The sequence below is a fragment of the Sander lucioperca genome, chromosome 3, assembly GCF_008315115.2.
Source record: "Sander lucioperca isolate FBNREF2018 chromosome 3, SLUC_FBN_1.2, whole genome shotgun sequence".
NCBI lineage: Eukaryota > Metazoa > Chordata > Actinopteri > Perciformes > Percidae > Sander > Sander lucioperca.
In genome coordinates, this window is record NC_050175.1 from 20,459,116 (window position 1) to 20,474,181 (window position 15,066).

Here is a 15,066-nt window from a genome sequence, read left to right on the forward strand (position 1 = left end):
GAAAATGTTTCCTCCTGATTTTCTTAAAAATTAATAACGTGTGCTTGTCCGAGGCCAGAAATTTAAAATGACTTTCTGTGTAATATAATTGGGTTAACCTAAGGTGTTTGTAGGGAGAATTGTTATCCAATCAAGTTAAGACATTTGCTCTTTACTTTCATGAAAATATTCTCAGTCAGCATTGTTATAATCCAATAAGAGAAATAGGCCTTTTCACAGCCCCTTATGAGGTCATAAGGGGAAGGTTACCACCCCTTTCTCTGCTTTGCCCGCCCAGAGAATTTGGCCGGCCCATGAGAAAGAGAGAGACATCATGGCTTGCAAACAAGCAAAGCATGGCAGTTGGTCAAGGCCACACCCCCACCCTCCACCTTGCCCCCCCTCTCTCCTCCTCAATAGCATTTAAAGCTACGGACACAGAAATGGCACATACTAAGGAAAGCTCATTATGGGACTGGCTCTAGTGGCTGTAATTCTGCACCAAGACTGAATTTCGGGAAAGAGACTTCAGATACAGTATGAGGGGAGGCCTCATATAGGCCTATATAAAAGCATCCAAAAAGCAGCATGTCATAGGACCTTTAATGATGGCTGAGTTTAATTTACCTGCTTCAGTTTCAGGGTCCTGGTTATTGTGCATGCTGCACACTGTCACACTTTCATGACTTACTGGGACACTTGAATAGAACGGAGCCAAGTCAAAATGTGGGACTTTGGAAATCCAAAAGATTTAGCTTGTAAAGAAAAAAAAAATCATATTGTACAAATTGTGATTTTGATTTAATTTTACACTGAAATCTGGAAAGAAGATACAAAAAACTAAGAAATGCTGAAAATTGAAAACACTGGTTTGAGACATTTGTTTGCATAAGAAGGAGGAAAAAATCTTCAACTGTCTTTTTGTTTTTCATTTTAAATTTAGTTAAAGATATCACGAAGGCCATTGCTACACTCCTATAAATTATGTTAGTTTGATGTCTTACTCTCAAACAGACATTTGAGGTGAGGGCTGGCCAACATGTCCTCCCCTCAAATAATGTCCTCACTCTAAATTGGACAAAAAATTGGTCGTCACAAAGATAGATGTACAAGAGCACTTAAACACACACATTTACACAGAGCACTCAATGACCCAGGTAAATATATGATCATCAATCATCAAACGAGTGCAGACGAAAAACATTAAAATTTAAAAGAAGACAACTAGAAAAGCTTACATAACTTCATTGAGAATGGATGAAGAGTGTGTTTTTACAGTTCAATGGTTTCAGAGCTCTTCCCCAGAGTGCATCTTCTCTTTGACTTGAATACAGTAATAAGAGCTTTACATAATAATGGACCACACTAGCTACTGTACATGACCCCTTGGCTCATATGAAACTATTCCTTCAATTTTTTTGTCCTTAATCTAAAAAAGAGTTGTGTTTTTGTACCCTTTTAACAGCCTTGATTCATTCTCATTCTTTATAGTGGCCTATTAGTATTTTTTTGTCTGAACTGGATAAAGTGTTGTATTTGTGTATATTTGTTCATATACACAGAATCAAACACACACATATACACACAGTACTTGGAAAAGAAAGGTTCATTATGTTTGCTTTTCCAAACTGTTCCTCTACAGATGTGATTCCTCTACACTGACTTTAACTGTTTTGCTGCTGGACTGAAATGAGGCTAGAACATGTTTACAGTTTGAAATGTTATTCTGTTCTTGCTTAATGTAGCAAACAGAGGACACTCACTGAGCAGAAACTATGTGTGTGTGTGTGTGTGTGTGTGTGTGTGTGTGTGTGTGTGTGTGTGTGTGTGTGTGTGTGTGTGTGTGTGTGTGTGTGTGTGTGTTCTTGTTTAACTATATTCGTGGGGTCCAAAAACCAGGAATACAGTATACTTGTGGGTCCGGACAGCTTGGTAGGGCCAAAATGCTGGACCCCACAACTTTAAAGGGCTGTTTGAGGGTTAAGACTTGGTTGTAGGATTATGGATAGAATTAGGTTATGGTTAGGGTTAAGGTTAGGCATTTGGTTGTGATAGTTAAGGTTAAGGTAAGGGGCTAGGGAATGCATTATGTCAATGACAGGTCCCCACAAAGATAGTGCCACTATGTGTTTGTGTGTGTGTGTGTGTGTGTGTGTGTGTGTGTGTGTGTGTGTGTGTGTGTGTGTGTGTGTGTGTGTGTGTGTGTGTGTGCGCGTGTGTGCGTGTGCGTGTGCGTGTGCGTGTGCGTGTGTGTGTGTATACTAATCTGATGTGGGACAGTTATTTACTGGCATATTTCATAAATACATCTACAAAAAATATAGTAATTCAAAACCCTTTTGGATTAAAAAAATAAATGTTGTTGGTGTATATGCATTTAAAGCCGCTGGATAACAAATATTACCTTTATCATAGAAGCTGATATAAGAACTCATAAGCATGCTGTTAAATGGAACAGCCTGAGTTAATAATGACGCCACATGCAGTCAGTGACTGTATTTAAATATTGAGTCTCAGAAACTTTTGATTGGTACAAACCGATTTAAACAGAGTTATGAATCTAATAATCTGAGATTAGTGTCAATGGGACATTTGAGACTGTCTTCCCCGAAAAACGACCCCATCAGTCGTTTAATGCAGCAATCACGACCAATTTACATTTATAGAGACGGCGCCCTCTAGTGGACATTGTTATGACCGGAGCAAAGCAGGAAGTAAGCTGACGAAGTGAGTGTAATGGCGCTTTTCCATTACATGGTACCTGCTCGACTCGCCTCGACTCTACTCGCCTTTTTGGGTTTTCCATTACGAAAAAAAATACCTGGTACCTGCTAACAGGTACTTTTTTTAGTACCACCTCAGTCGAGGTTCCAAACCGATACCAAAAGGTGACGTGAAAGCGACAGACTGGGGTGTCCTGAACAAACCCGCCATTTTTAAATAGTTTAGCCAGCTGTGTTTTTTTTTGCTGCCTCCAGCTTCTTTTGAAACAAAATGTGTCTTCTGGCTGTGGCAACAACAACACACCTTCGACGTTCTTTGTGTGTGTCGCGTTAGGTCACGGCAGTTTACTGCGGCGCCGCTATATAAGACGACCAGCCACGCTGAGCGGTATTAAAATCTGCAATGGAAAACTAGTCGAGTCGAGTAGAGTCAAGGCGAGTCGAGCAGGTACCAAGTAATGGAAAAACGCCATAAGTTAATATAATATATGCATGGTATATCCAGGGCTTTCACTCAGGAGACCTGGGTTTGTGTCCTGTCAGTGGAAAATAAAAGTAAACGGTGAGTTTTTTTTTTACTCTACGGAACAAACAGAATTATGTCACGTTCTGTGTCACTCGGGTAACCGAAAGTAACGTAACAAATGTAGGCCAAAGATTCTCTATCACTAGTTCTAAACTACTTTTTACAGTCTATGGTTCTAAACCATTTCTGTGTAGGCTACTGATTTTAACCATAGACTGTAACCCCAAACCACAATCTTTTTTCTAAACGTAACTAAGTAGTTTTTGTGACTAAAGTAACCAAACTGCAACCGTGTTACAACTTAACATGTTCAAAACCGCGATCTTACATTTAGATATAAGGACGGAAAATGCTCCTGTGGGTCGTATTTCCTGCCACTGATAGTGGGGTTAATATATGAAATGCTCCTATGGGTGTATTATTTCTTTTATAGGTTTAAACTGTTGGAGCCCAGCACTGAGGCAACTTAGTAACAGTGTATTTATTTAGAAAGACAGAATATTGAAGATAGTTTTTCAAAATTGTTTAAAAAAAGGTTTAAGTTAAAGAGTTGAAAAAGAAAAAGTGTGTAGCTTAAGTTCCAGACTTGCATCAGTATGTCAGGGTCTCCATGACCATTGTGTGACCATCAACCTTGTTTGTGTACTGTGTTTACTCACATCATTTACCTAGCTGGGACAAACTAATACTTGAAAACAGTCCAGTGAAAATGTGATAGTAAGGCTAAATGTAACATTTAACTCCCTGGTTTAAAATCACCACAGACATTACAATAAGAAATGAGAATTGGGCTTGATTTGATCAATAATCTCCTGAAATACCATGCTGAAATCTAATTTGGATAATAATTTATTTTGTTGCATCATTAAACATAAAATAATATAACCTCTAAAGACAATCTGTTGTTAGACTGAGTGCACTGGGTAGGCCTACATGAAGTCATATTACTCACCTGTTCAAACATGTATTGCAGCAATGCAGGAAAATTCCACATCTAACTTTTGGACGTCTTTAGTCACTCATGTTTTTTCCAGCAACTACATTTTGGCTTAAAACTGGTAGATCTCTAAAAACTGCATATATAAGGACAGTTCTTCCACGTATTTGTGGGACATGGAGAGGGTCTGAATGAAGGATCTCTGGGGTCATTCCTCTCAGTCACTATCAGTACACAAGATCCCCTTTCCCGTTCATACCTTTGCTCTTTCACAATGTGTTCGATCTACAAGGCCCGGCCCCTAGCCGGTCAGGATAGGACCAAATCTCCCCTTAACCATCCATGAACCATTCACATGCCTGGTGTCCCCTCTCTTTCTGTACAGTACAGCGTACCATGTGTTTACAACTCTGACAGAAATGAGGCTTCTTTAAAAGAGCTTCTACACCTGCAGACTAAAGGATCTAACCACCAGACTGTACACAACTTGTATTTTCCCCACTAAAGATTTGAAGCCTCACCTGTCATAGAAGTGTTGGTTCAAAGGAATTACTAAAGTGTCTGCGCAACACCATGTCTGTGCTCAAAATCCTGTGCTGTTTGCTGCTAACGTATCACCTCAATGAGGGGAAGAAAATCAAAGAAAACAGAGCAGGTGAGTGTAATGTGTTTAAATGATCCCAAAAAAGTGTGATAAAAGACATTGGTTGCATAGGTTCAACTGCCTTTATTAATAGACACCCTAAATATTTGTATTTGTACCGTTGTACAACTCCCAATCAGTCATGTCATACTGTCAGTTCACACATTTGAAGCAACAAATTATGTATTCAATATCAAGCTCCTGGTGACAGTTTTCAAACAGGGGGCACCAAACGGCAGTTTAAAAATAGTTTCTTTTACCTTTAAAACTGGATTTGTTTTCCTCTCATATTTTCTCAGAAGTTTATTTAAATTCACAATTTACAGTGACAATAAATGTACTGTAAAAATATTGCATATTCCTTATCTGAAACGATATGATGCTGAGTGAAGTATTTACAATAAGACATCAATGTTTTACAGCCTAACCATTACCTGACACGGAATATCCAAGTTGTGAATCATTTTACACGTATGTTACCAAAATGTATCGTTGGAAATGTTGGGATATTCTCTCCTCTAGAATTTAAAATGAACATCTGTGTGTTTGGGCAAAGTAGCTTCGCAACATGTGTTTGTAAAGATGAAGCCTCCAGTTGGAACCTCAGAGCGGCACAGCCCTGCAGTTCTCCTGTTCTACTGAACAACACAGAGCTGTGTGTCAAGCTGAGCTTATTTCCAGATTTCTTCACATCTTGTTCTTGTTATAATGCAAAACACTTGTTTTGTTTTATTTATACTAATTTGTTTGCTAATACTTTTTGGGCGTCAGGCAAAACTACATTGACAATTCTGCAGTCTCAATTTTTAAAATCTTTTAAACAACTGAAATGGAAATGGCATTCGGCACTTGTTGTATTCTGTATTGAAAATATTTTGAATTGTGACACCATTAATGTTTTGAATTGAATGTTGAATGAATTGTTACACCACTATACATTATGGTGGCTGTTGCTGAAAATATAGAGAATACAACATAGACATTTTATTCCTATGGGATACAATAACCACACAGTTGGGAAATATTGCTGGGCATTAGCTGTCTTATTTAAAGTTTCTTATACACTGGCATTTTTTTCTTAAATCTGCTTAAACTGTTTGTTGCTGCATTTGTTCACAATATTTGTAAAATAATCACTATATAAATGTCATAACCCCAAATTTCCCCTCAATCATTTGATATGGTGAATTAACACATAATATAGCCGAGAGTATATCTGTCTCTAGGCACTGCTGCAGTTTTTTTTTTTTTTTTTTAAATCCTTCAACATTATTGTGGAAACTGTTTTAAACTAATTACAGTCTAAGATTTATAAAGTACACTTTTGTGCTTTGTTACTAATGAGTCAGGCTGTTTTTAATTGCTCTGCATGTTCTTATGGATAAACAGCCATAACAGGGAAGAGACACACCAAGGAAAATGTGGGATTTAATGTGCCGAGGGGTGGATGATGAATGATGGATGGATAATTACTTTGCATTACTTTTCACTGTGGAAATGTTTTCATCATATCAGCAACCAGAGCTCATCGGATGTCAACTGTATCACTGAGCATTTAGGCGCCTGGGTTTCTGGAATTATTAACATTAAAATGTTAGAATAATAAATATGCTGGACATGAATGAATGCCGAACAATAAAGGAAATGTAATGATAGATTTCTTTGGAGAAGGATCTATAAAGTGCGTGAGTGACTGTGGCCCTGTGGTTTTAAACATGTTAAGGGAGGAGGAGTTTATATAAGAAATTACGAGAAGAGTCTGGCAGAGATTCACTTGATGGGACTTCTTGTGAAGTGTTATCTGTGTGCATCTGCCAAAGATGAATGCAGGACCTGGATACACAGCAAAGTGCTTTTGAAAGGGCGTTAGTCAGCCTGCAGTCCAAATGGGCCCCAATAGGAATTGTCTTCCTGTTAACTCTCAGATAATTGTATCAATACATAAATTAAAAGATTTCTTCTGCTCTTGAGTGGACAGATAAGTAAATTGTCATGCATTATTTGTAATCATTCACCTCAAAGTAAACACATCCAGTACCTCAGCATGTTCTGATATGCAGAGTAAAGAACAAACAGATAACTCTTCTGCTGTTTGATTTCCGAGATGCAGTGGACACAGAGCAGAGGGTAGTCCGGAGGATGAAAGAGCCGTATGTCAGCAGTTCAGTCTTCAGGATGTTTTTAGAAGGTGAGGACAACTGCATACTGAACCCTCTGCAGCTGCACACTCTCACCTCCTGTGGCTTCAACAGCAGTAATCCCCTCATCATCATCACTCACGGGTGGTCGGTAAGGTCAACTTTTCTTCCACTTCACTGACTTGAACCACTGCATACAAAACATGGAACTTGGGCCAGTATGGAGAAATTGCTGCTGGCATATTTTCAGATGTAAATGTTGCATATAAATCCCTGAGATACACTGAAATCACAAAACATAAAGTAAGCACGCAGAGACTCTCTGAAACGCCTGCAAAGACTCATTTAAAACTGAGGTCAATTAAGTTACGCATCAATGTTATAACTTTCTTTCACATCACTGGGTGCAGTTAAACTGGATAAGGTTTATAATTTGGAGTTATACTGTCTCTTGTTTATTTCTAAGGTGGATGGTATGATGGAGGGCTGGGTGTTCAGGTTAGCCACAACCCTGAAGACAAATCTAATAGACATCAACGTGGTGATTACCGACTGGCTGTCCCTGGCTCAACAGCACTATGCCACAGCTGCACAGAGCACCCGCACTGTTGGAAAAGACATAGCTCACCTGCTGCAGTCACTTCAGGTCAGGGGAAATTTCTCTACTGAAGGCCACTTTATTTTCAGAGTCAATATCATGTACGTAATAGAGTAAAATGTGATATTGGTGCGTTTCTATACTGAAGATGCAGCCTAAAACACCATGCAGCTACTAAAATTAAGATGTCAAAGTTTTCTTAAATAATGTACCTGTCATAAACCCCAACAGATACACTACCAGTACCCAGTTAGAAAGGTTCATTTGATTGGCTACAGCCTTGGTGCTCACATCTCTGGATTTGCTGGAAGCAATTTGGAAGGTTCAGAGAAAATTGGAAGAATTACTGGTGAGTTTTTCGACTGGGTTAGGGTAACAATTGTACTCTCTAAATCCGCTGGAAAAAATAAATATAGTTAAGCAAAAGTATACATTACATTACGGTTCTTGATTGCGTATTGTGTCTGTCCAGGTCTCGATCCAGCGGGGCCACTGTTTGAAGGCATGTCTCCCATAGACAGACTGTCCCCTGATGATGCTGAATTTGTGGATGCCATCCACACCTTCACCAAGAAACATTTGGGCCTCAGTGTGGGCATCAAGCAAGCCGTGGCACATTATGACTTTTACCCCAACGGAGGAGACTTCCAACCAGGATGTGACCTGCATAGCATTTACGAGCACATAAGCCAGTATGGACTCCTCGGTATGATAAAGAACACACTACAACACCTTAGAAAATGAAAATACAGTCATGTGCAGAAGTTAGCACACCCATGCTAAAGTTGACTAAAAAGAGGAATAAAAACATCATCTTTTGGAAATTGATCTTAATGCCTTAATTCAAAAAATGAGGAAAAATCCAATCTTTAAGGACAGCAATTTTCTTTGTGAATGAATAATGTATCGTAAATAAATAAATGTTCTTCCTTAAAATACAGGGGGCATAAGTAAGTACACCCCTATGTTAAATTCCCATAGAGGCAGGCAGATTTTTATTTTTAAAGGCCAGTTATTTCATGGATCCAGGATACTATGCATCCTGATAAAGTTCCCTTGGCCTTTGGAATTAAAATAGCCCCACATCATCACATACCCTTCACCATACCTAGAGATTGGCATGGTTTTATTTCAGTTAGCCTAATAGCTGGTTTGATTTGCATTGAGAGATGATTTTATGGAAAGTACCCCATGCCAATCTCTAGGTATGGTGAAGGGTATGTGATGATGTGGGGCTATTTTAATTCCAAAAGCCAAGGGAACTTTATCAGGATGCATGGTATCCTGGATCCATGAAATAACTGGCCTTTAAAAATAAAAATGTGCCTGCCTCTATGGGAATTTAACATAGGGGTGTACTTACTTATGCCCCCTGTATTTTAAGGAAGAACATTTATTTATTTACGATACATTATTCATTCACAAAGAAAATTGCTGTCCTTAAAGATTGGATTTTTCCTCATTTTTTGAATTAAGGCATTAAGATCAATTTCCAAAAGATGATTTTTTTATTCCTCTTTTTAGTCAACTTTAGCATGGGTGTGCTAACTTCTGCACATGACTGTGTATAAATAAATATATTTGTACTTATAAAATAGTCCTCTTGGGATCAAAACAATATAAAGCTCTGCAAGTGTATGTTGCAGAGCTTCTTTTTTTTTAGAGTTTATTACACCCTAAAATACCAAAGTGTTGAACTGAAAGAATTACCTGCTCTTTTTATTTCATTAGTGAGGTTAAAGGAAAGGCCCTAAAACCTGTGAAAACAAAAAAAGGTTTATCTTCTGGGGACAATGAATACGCTCGGAAATGTTCATGATGTTATATTTGTTTTGTTTTTTATATTTCTTGTGTACAAATTGAAAAATTTGGCCTCATGGTGATGCTATAAAAAGGTCAGGGTGTCTCTTGAAAAGTCAGCCATTAGTTTTGCAATATCTTTAGTAGAACGCTGATTATTTGAGTTAAGGATGGTGACAGGAGAAAGCTTACAAATGTCATGAGTAAATTTCACGATTTGATATTACTTGTGTAAAAGTACAAATTTTAGCCTGATGGTGGTGTAAGAACAGGTATCAGAAACATCAGTATTCAACCTCTGGGAACTTTGAACAATTTCTGGCAATCTAGCAAGTCGATGTCCCAATTGACTAATTTATATTGTAACCCACTGTTACAGTTCTGGCTTTGGAAAAAGTCATGCAGAACAGGAGTGGAAAATTTGGAGATTTAGGTGCCTTGAAAAAGGCATTTAGGTGCACTGATTTCGGCATGCCATCTTAAAAAGAACATTGTGATAAGACTTAACCTAAATATTTTAACATTTCTACATCTTTTCTGAAAGTAATCCTGACCAAAGAGAATTACAGTTACCTTTTCAGGGACACAATTTTGTGTTTTTAAGGTCTGGGTGTTTGTTTGTGAGATTTAAGAGTGCTCTTGTTTGGGCCATTCAGCTTTCTGGTACCCGTATGCCATTTACAAGCCTGCATCTGTGAAGAAAATGCAGAACTCAAATCAGAGCAATGTGTTCTGCTGCTTAACCGCTTACTGGTTTGCATCTTCCTCTGCTCTATCATAACATTTTTTTTCTTCTTAATTGGTCTTGCCACCATAAAACACTGGTTCAGAAGGAATATCTTGGGGACCAATTCTTTTTTTTTTGCTTGTTGACAGTTTCTCATTCTGTGTTCAGGCAGATGAAATGTATTCCCTCCAGTCTAACACAAATGGCTCTGGGATTTATGGTGCTCCTCAATCCAAAACACATCCGCATAATATGACAGTGAGAGCCACATTAAAGCATCTGTCATCCTCGGGAGTTAATTAGCAACATGTGCCTTCCTCCGCTCTGTCCATCCCTCTGAGCTGAGCTGCCTCCAGGCTACAAGAGTCTACTCAGAGAAAAGGCCTTCAGAGCAGACCAGCATCAGACATAATGAGGTGCTTTTAGGAGATGTGTCAGAAGGACAGTCTGACAGATGTCAGGCTTTGGTGATAATGAAGTCAATCCACAGATAATGGTCAGACACTATGATTAAGGTACTCCACAGCCTCTCAATCCACAAGAGATTTTTTTTGTGTGTAGATGTGTTGAAAAGCAGATCAAAAACATGATCAATGTCTCACTTTTAAATGTCCACCATCAATTTTACTTCCTCCCATAGGTTTCGAGCAGACAGTAAAATGTGCACATGAGCGGTCCGTCCATCTATTCATTGACTCTGTGCAGAATAAAGACAAGCAGAGCATGGCCTACAGGTGCAGTGACACAAGGGCTTTTGACAAAGGCGTCTGTCTGGACTGTCGGAAGAATCGTTGCAACACACTGGGCTACTATATCAAGAAGGTTCGCAGTGGCACCAGCAAGAGGCTCTACCTGAAAACACGCTCTCGGATGCCTTACAAACGTATGTGGTTGTCCTTTTCATTTCAACCAAAGAGATAATAAAAAAACATTTATATATCTCATAAGTTTATAGACCAACAGTGCTGCGTGTCTTTCATGGAAATTCAAGGATTCCACAATACTGTAGCCTATAGATATAGTCTAGACTGATCATCTGAGATGGAAGCACAAGCTCATTACATATTTTAGAATTTGTTTTAAACAAAATAATTATAACATCATATTTAATATTCAATTAACTCTGGTGATGTTCTATATTTTCCTTCTACAAATCCCATGAAAATACCAAAACTACCAGTAGATAAAACAAAGTCTATGTTGGCTTTTCTGTCTTCATTTCTTCTTCTTCTTTTATTTCTGGTTCCTTCGCTGCAGTCTATCATTATCAGTTCAAGATCCAGTTTGTCAACCAGATGGAGGAGATCGAGCCCCTTCTCACCATCTCCTTCACTGGAACAAAGGAGGAGAGCGGAGAGCTACCCATTACCGTGTGAGTACTGTACCACCTCCCAACAGGCTTACTTTACATCACATCTACGCTCGGTGTACTCTGTCTTTGACACATGCAATATGCAGCTGTGCTCTCAGCTCTATAAAGAAAGAAAGCAAGTTACGGAGAGCAGCTGACACACATGGAAACAACTGGAGCTGCTGCATGAAAGGGAACTATAAATGGGGATGATGGAGTGAATAATTTACTCAAGACACTATTCCCTAACTGTTATCCTTCTTGTTCTGTGTACCAAAGGGCCTATAGGCAAACCAGTATGAGAAGAGAAAGTACTGTCCTGCTTTAGTTGCAGACCATCGCATTGCTTTCTAATAAAGAAATGTGACAGCCTGTTGCTAGATGTTCTCTGCTGTAATAATCTTACTCTGTCTTGTTTTTGTGTCTTCCTTTTTAAACTCCAACAGCACTGAAAGGATTTCAGGTAATAAGACCTACACCTTCCTGATCACCCTGGACAGAGACTTAGGGGATCTGATGTTGCTCAAATTGCACTGGAAGGGATCGGCTCTGTGGAAGAACATGTGGAACCGGATGCAGAACATCATTCCCTGGGGTGGCCGGGAGAGAAAACCACTGCTGACTGTGGGCAAGATCAGCGTCAAAGCAGGGGAGACGCAGGAGAGGTACAACTCTAGCATTTTAAAGTAGCAATACGTCAATGTAAAGTTCTAGAAGTTCATTGCATTATGCACTACATTGAAAGAATGTACAGGTTCAGAAGTATCATCAACAAAAAGTATAAAACTATCAAAAGTCAAAGCACCCTTAATGCAGAATGGCCCCTTTCAGATTTTCACTGTATATAATATATTCCATACTGTTGCATTAAGATGTAAGCTGCAGCATTTAAATGTTGTAGCTGGTAAAAATGGAGGTACTTTTCATGAATTTATATACTTTTGGTAGTTTAATATATAATTTTCTTTTTATGAGAAAGCACACACAGCAAAGTGCAGACCAGTAGGCGCTTAGACAGAAGTTCATCTAAATTAAACACATTGCACAGCTCTTCTGCAACATGCCATGCTTTATTCCCCAAATGTTGTCTGCTTGTCCTAATTGGGGCAGTATCTCAGGTTGTTTCTACTTTCTTTTTATATAATCCATCAATTAGTAATGTATTAATAAATACTACAAACACCAGATACAAGCAACATTAAAAACCACCCTTTCATCTTTTATAGTAGGTAACTGCTAGGTAAAGAGATAGTTGTGCATCATATTTTAGAAGCCGATCATACTTTTTGTATGAACAATCTTACTCTGCAAAGTAACTAGCTGTCATATAAATGTAGTGGAGGAAAAATGACTATATTATTACTATGAGATGTAGTGGAGCAGATGTATAGAGTACCTTCAAATGGAAATAGTCAAGTGAAGTATATCAAAACTGTACTTAAGAACAGTAAATAAGTAAATGCACTGTACTGTAGTATTAGAGAATTATTACCTGAGTATTACTATTAAATGCAGTGGTATAAGTATTCAGATTTTTTACTTAAAGTTAAAGTAGCAATACTACATTGTAAAAAAATACTCTGTTACAAGTAAAAGTCCTAGCATCAAATTAGCATCAAAATATACTTTAAGTACCGAAAGTAAAAGTATAATTATGCACAATGCCCCATTTCAAATTCATATATTTTATATTACTGAATTACTTTAATGTTGCAGATGGTAAAGGTGAGGCTTATTTTAATTACTTTATATACTGCTGGGTAGCTTAATAATACATCATAAATTATTGATTAGTTGATTATATTTTGTATTAATAATCAAATTCTGAAAAGTAACTAAAGTTGTGGCTGGGTTGGTTCAGTGGGTAAAGCAGGTGCACATATACTGAGAGGCTCATGCCTTGATGCAGAGGTCCAGGGTTTGAGTCTGACCTGTGGCGATTTCCTGCATGTCTTCCCCCTTTCTCACCTAGCTGTCCTGTCTATTAAAGGCAGAACAGCTCAAAAAATAATCTTTAAAAAAATAAAAAAAAGTAACTAAAGTTATCAAATAAATGTAGTGGAGTAAAAAATACAATTTTGCCTCCAAAATGTAAAGTAGAAGTATAAAGTAGCATAAAATGGAACTATTCAAGTACCTCAAAATTGTACTTAAGTACAGTACTTGAGTAAATGTACTTAGTTACATTGCACCACTGATTAAATGTATATATTTAAAGTAGCTTTCATATCATGTTTTATCATGTTATATCAAGTTATACATCTTACTAATTACATAAAACACACATGAACACATTGGATAAATAATAAATGTACTCATTTGCAGATACAATAACATGTTGCAGTGTCCCACTCCTGACAGCAGAAAAAACCTTCTACATTTACACCATCACAGACTTTTGCCGCCACCTAGTGGATTGTTTTGCACACAAAGAACTGGACTCATTTATCATGATGGACTGACCGCTCTGCTACACTTCACTGTTCACACACCTAATGTCTAACAGCCAGTGGTGGAAGAAGTATTCAGATCCTTTACTTAAGTAAAATTAGTAATACCACACTGTAAAAACACTAAGTTACAAGTCAAAGTCCTGCATTGAAAATGTTACGTAAGTATCATCAGGAAAATGTACTAAACGTATTAAAAATAAAAGTCCTCAATGCAGATAAATCCTCACACTTTAGAAACTATGTGTTTAATCTTCTAATCATTTCAGCTGTGTTTTGTGTGCAAACATCTTAATTTGTAAAGTAACTAGTAAGATTAATGTAGTGGAGTAACAAGTACTATATTTCTCTCTGAAATGAAGCGGAGAAGAAAGTGGTATGAAAAGAAAAGACTCAAGTAAAGTACAAGTACCTCAAATTTGTACTTAAGTACAGTACTTGAGTAAATGTGCTTAGTTACATTCCACCACTGCTAACAGCACCATGTCAACTACATTGTTTCTGTTTTGTAGGACATTTTTTTGTGCCACGACAAATGATGGGCAGCGTGTTGAAGTGTCGCAAGATAAAGTGTTTGTGCGCTGTAAAGAAGACACACCAAAACAACACAGAAGACAGCACAACTAATAGAGTCGTGTGGGTTCCTTAATCTGTTCAACAGACTGAAGATCTCTGATGGATGGCCTAGAAGTTCACAACTGGATCAAAGTCTGTAAACTCCTCAAAGTGAAGACACAGATTTAGGCAATAAATAAAAAATTACATGTATATTTAAAAAGGAGGCTGGAGTCGGGCCTGGCTACCATTAATTAATTATTGGAAAGAGATCATTTGGAATCTTTTGCACAACTGCAGCATTGTTTTGGGTTGCCTTCAAAAGACCTGTTGAGATACTTTTGAATAAGGCATTATGTAATGACTGAGCGAATAGGGAAGCAATCAATGGACCTCCAACAGGTGTGGAATGGTACTTTATTTACATTTATATAATTTTGTGGAAAGAAAGCATATATCCAAAATTGATAAAACCTTACAATTAGATAATTCCCAAGATACAATGTTGACTTACCTTTAAATCTGCTGTATTATATGCTGGGACGTATACCGACTCTATGGGGATAGTTTGTATATCTTCAGGTATTGTTAACTTCAAGGAAAATGATAACTATTTCTTGGTTGCAAAATGAACCCCTT

General features: G+C 37.8%; 1 protein-coding gene across 2 annotated transcripts; it reads left to right on the plus strand.

Annotated features, from left to right (window-relative positions):
- Positions 1-4,503: 4,503 nt before the first annotated feature.
- On the plus strand, positions 4,504-14,625 carry lipca (lipase, hepatic a). 2 transcript variants are annotated; one of them, XM_031314410.2, is made up of 9 exons: positions 4,504-4,820; positions 6,913-7,097; positions 7,413-7,592; positions 7,776-7,893; positions 8,017-8,250; positions 10,712-10,954; positions 11,329-11,443; positions 11,869-12,087; positions 14,385-14,625. In XM_031314410.2, exons 1-9 carry the CDS (start codon positions 4,739-4,741, stop codon positions 14,497-14,499), a joined length of 1,491 nt encoding a protein of 496 aa, XP_031170270.1. In that variant the 5' UTR covers positions 4,504-4,738; the 3' UTR covers positions 14,500-14,625. The 2 variants fall into 2 exon arrangements, with proteins under 2 accessions (XP_031170270.1, XP_031170271.1); XM_031314411.2 differs by having other exon boundaries at positions 6,919-7,097.
- Positions 14,626-15,066: the final 441 nt, after the last annotated feature.

Excerpts from the sequence above, each read along its gene's own strand:
- lipca (XM_031314410.2), top strand. The coding sequence starts at position 4,739 with ATGTCTGTGCTCAAAATCCTGTGCTGTTTGCTGCTAACGTATCACCTC. Across the intron at positions 7,098-7,412 it reads TCATCACTCACGGGTGGTCG|GTGGATGGTATGATGGAGGG; the intron begins GTAAGGTCAACT and ends TTTATTTCTAAG. Across the intron at positions 8,251-10,711 it reads AAGCCAGTATGGACTCCTCG|GTTTCGAGCAGACAGTAAAA; the intron begins GTATGATAAAGA and ends TTCCTCCCATAG.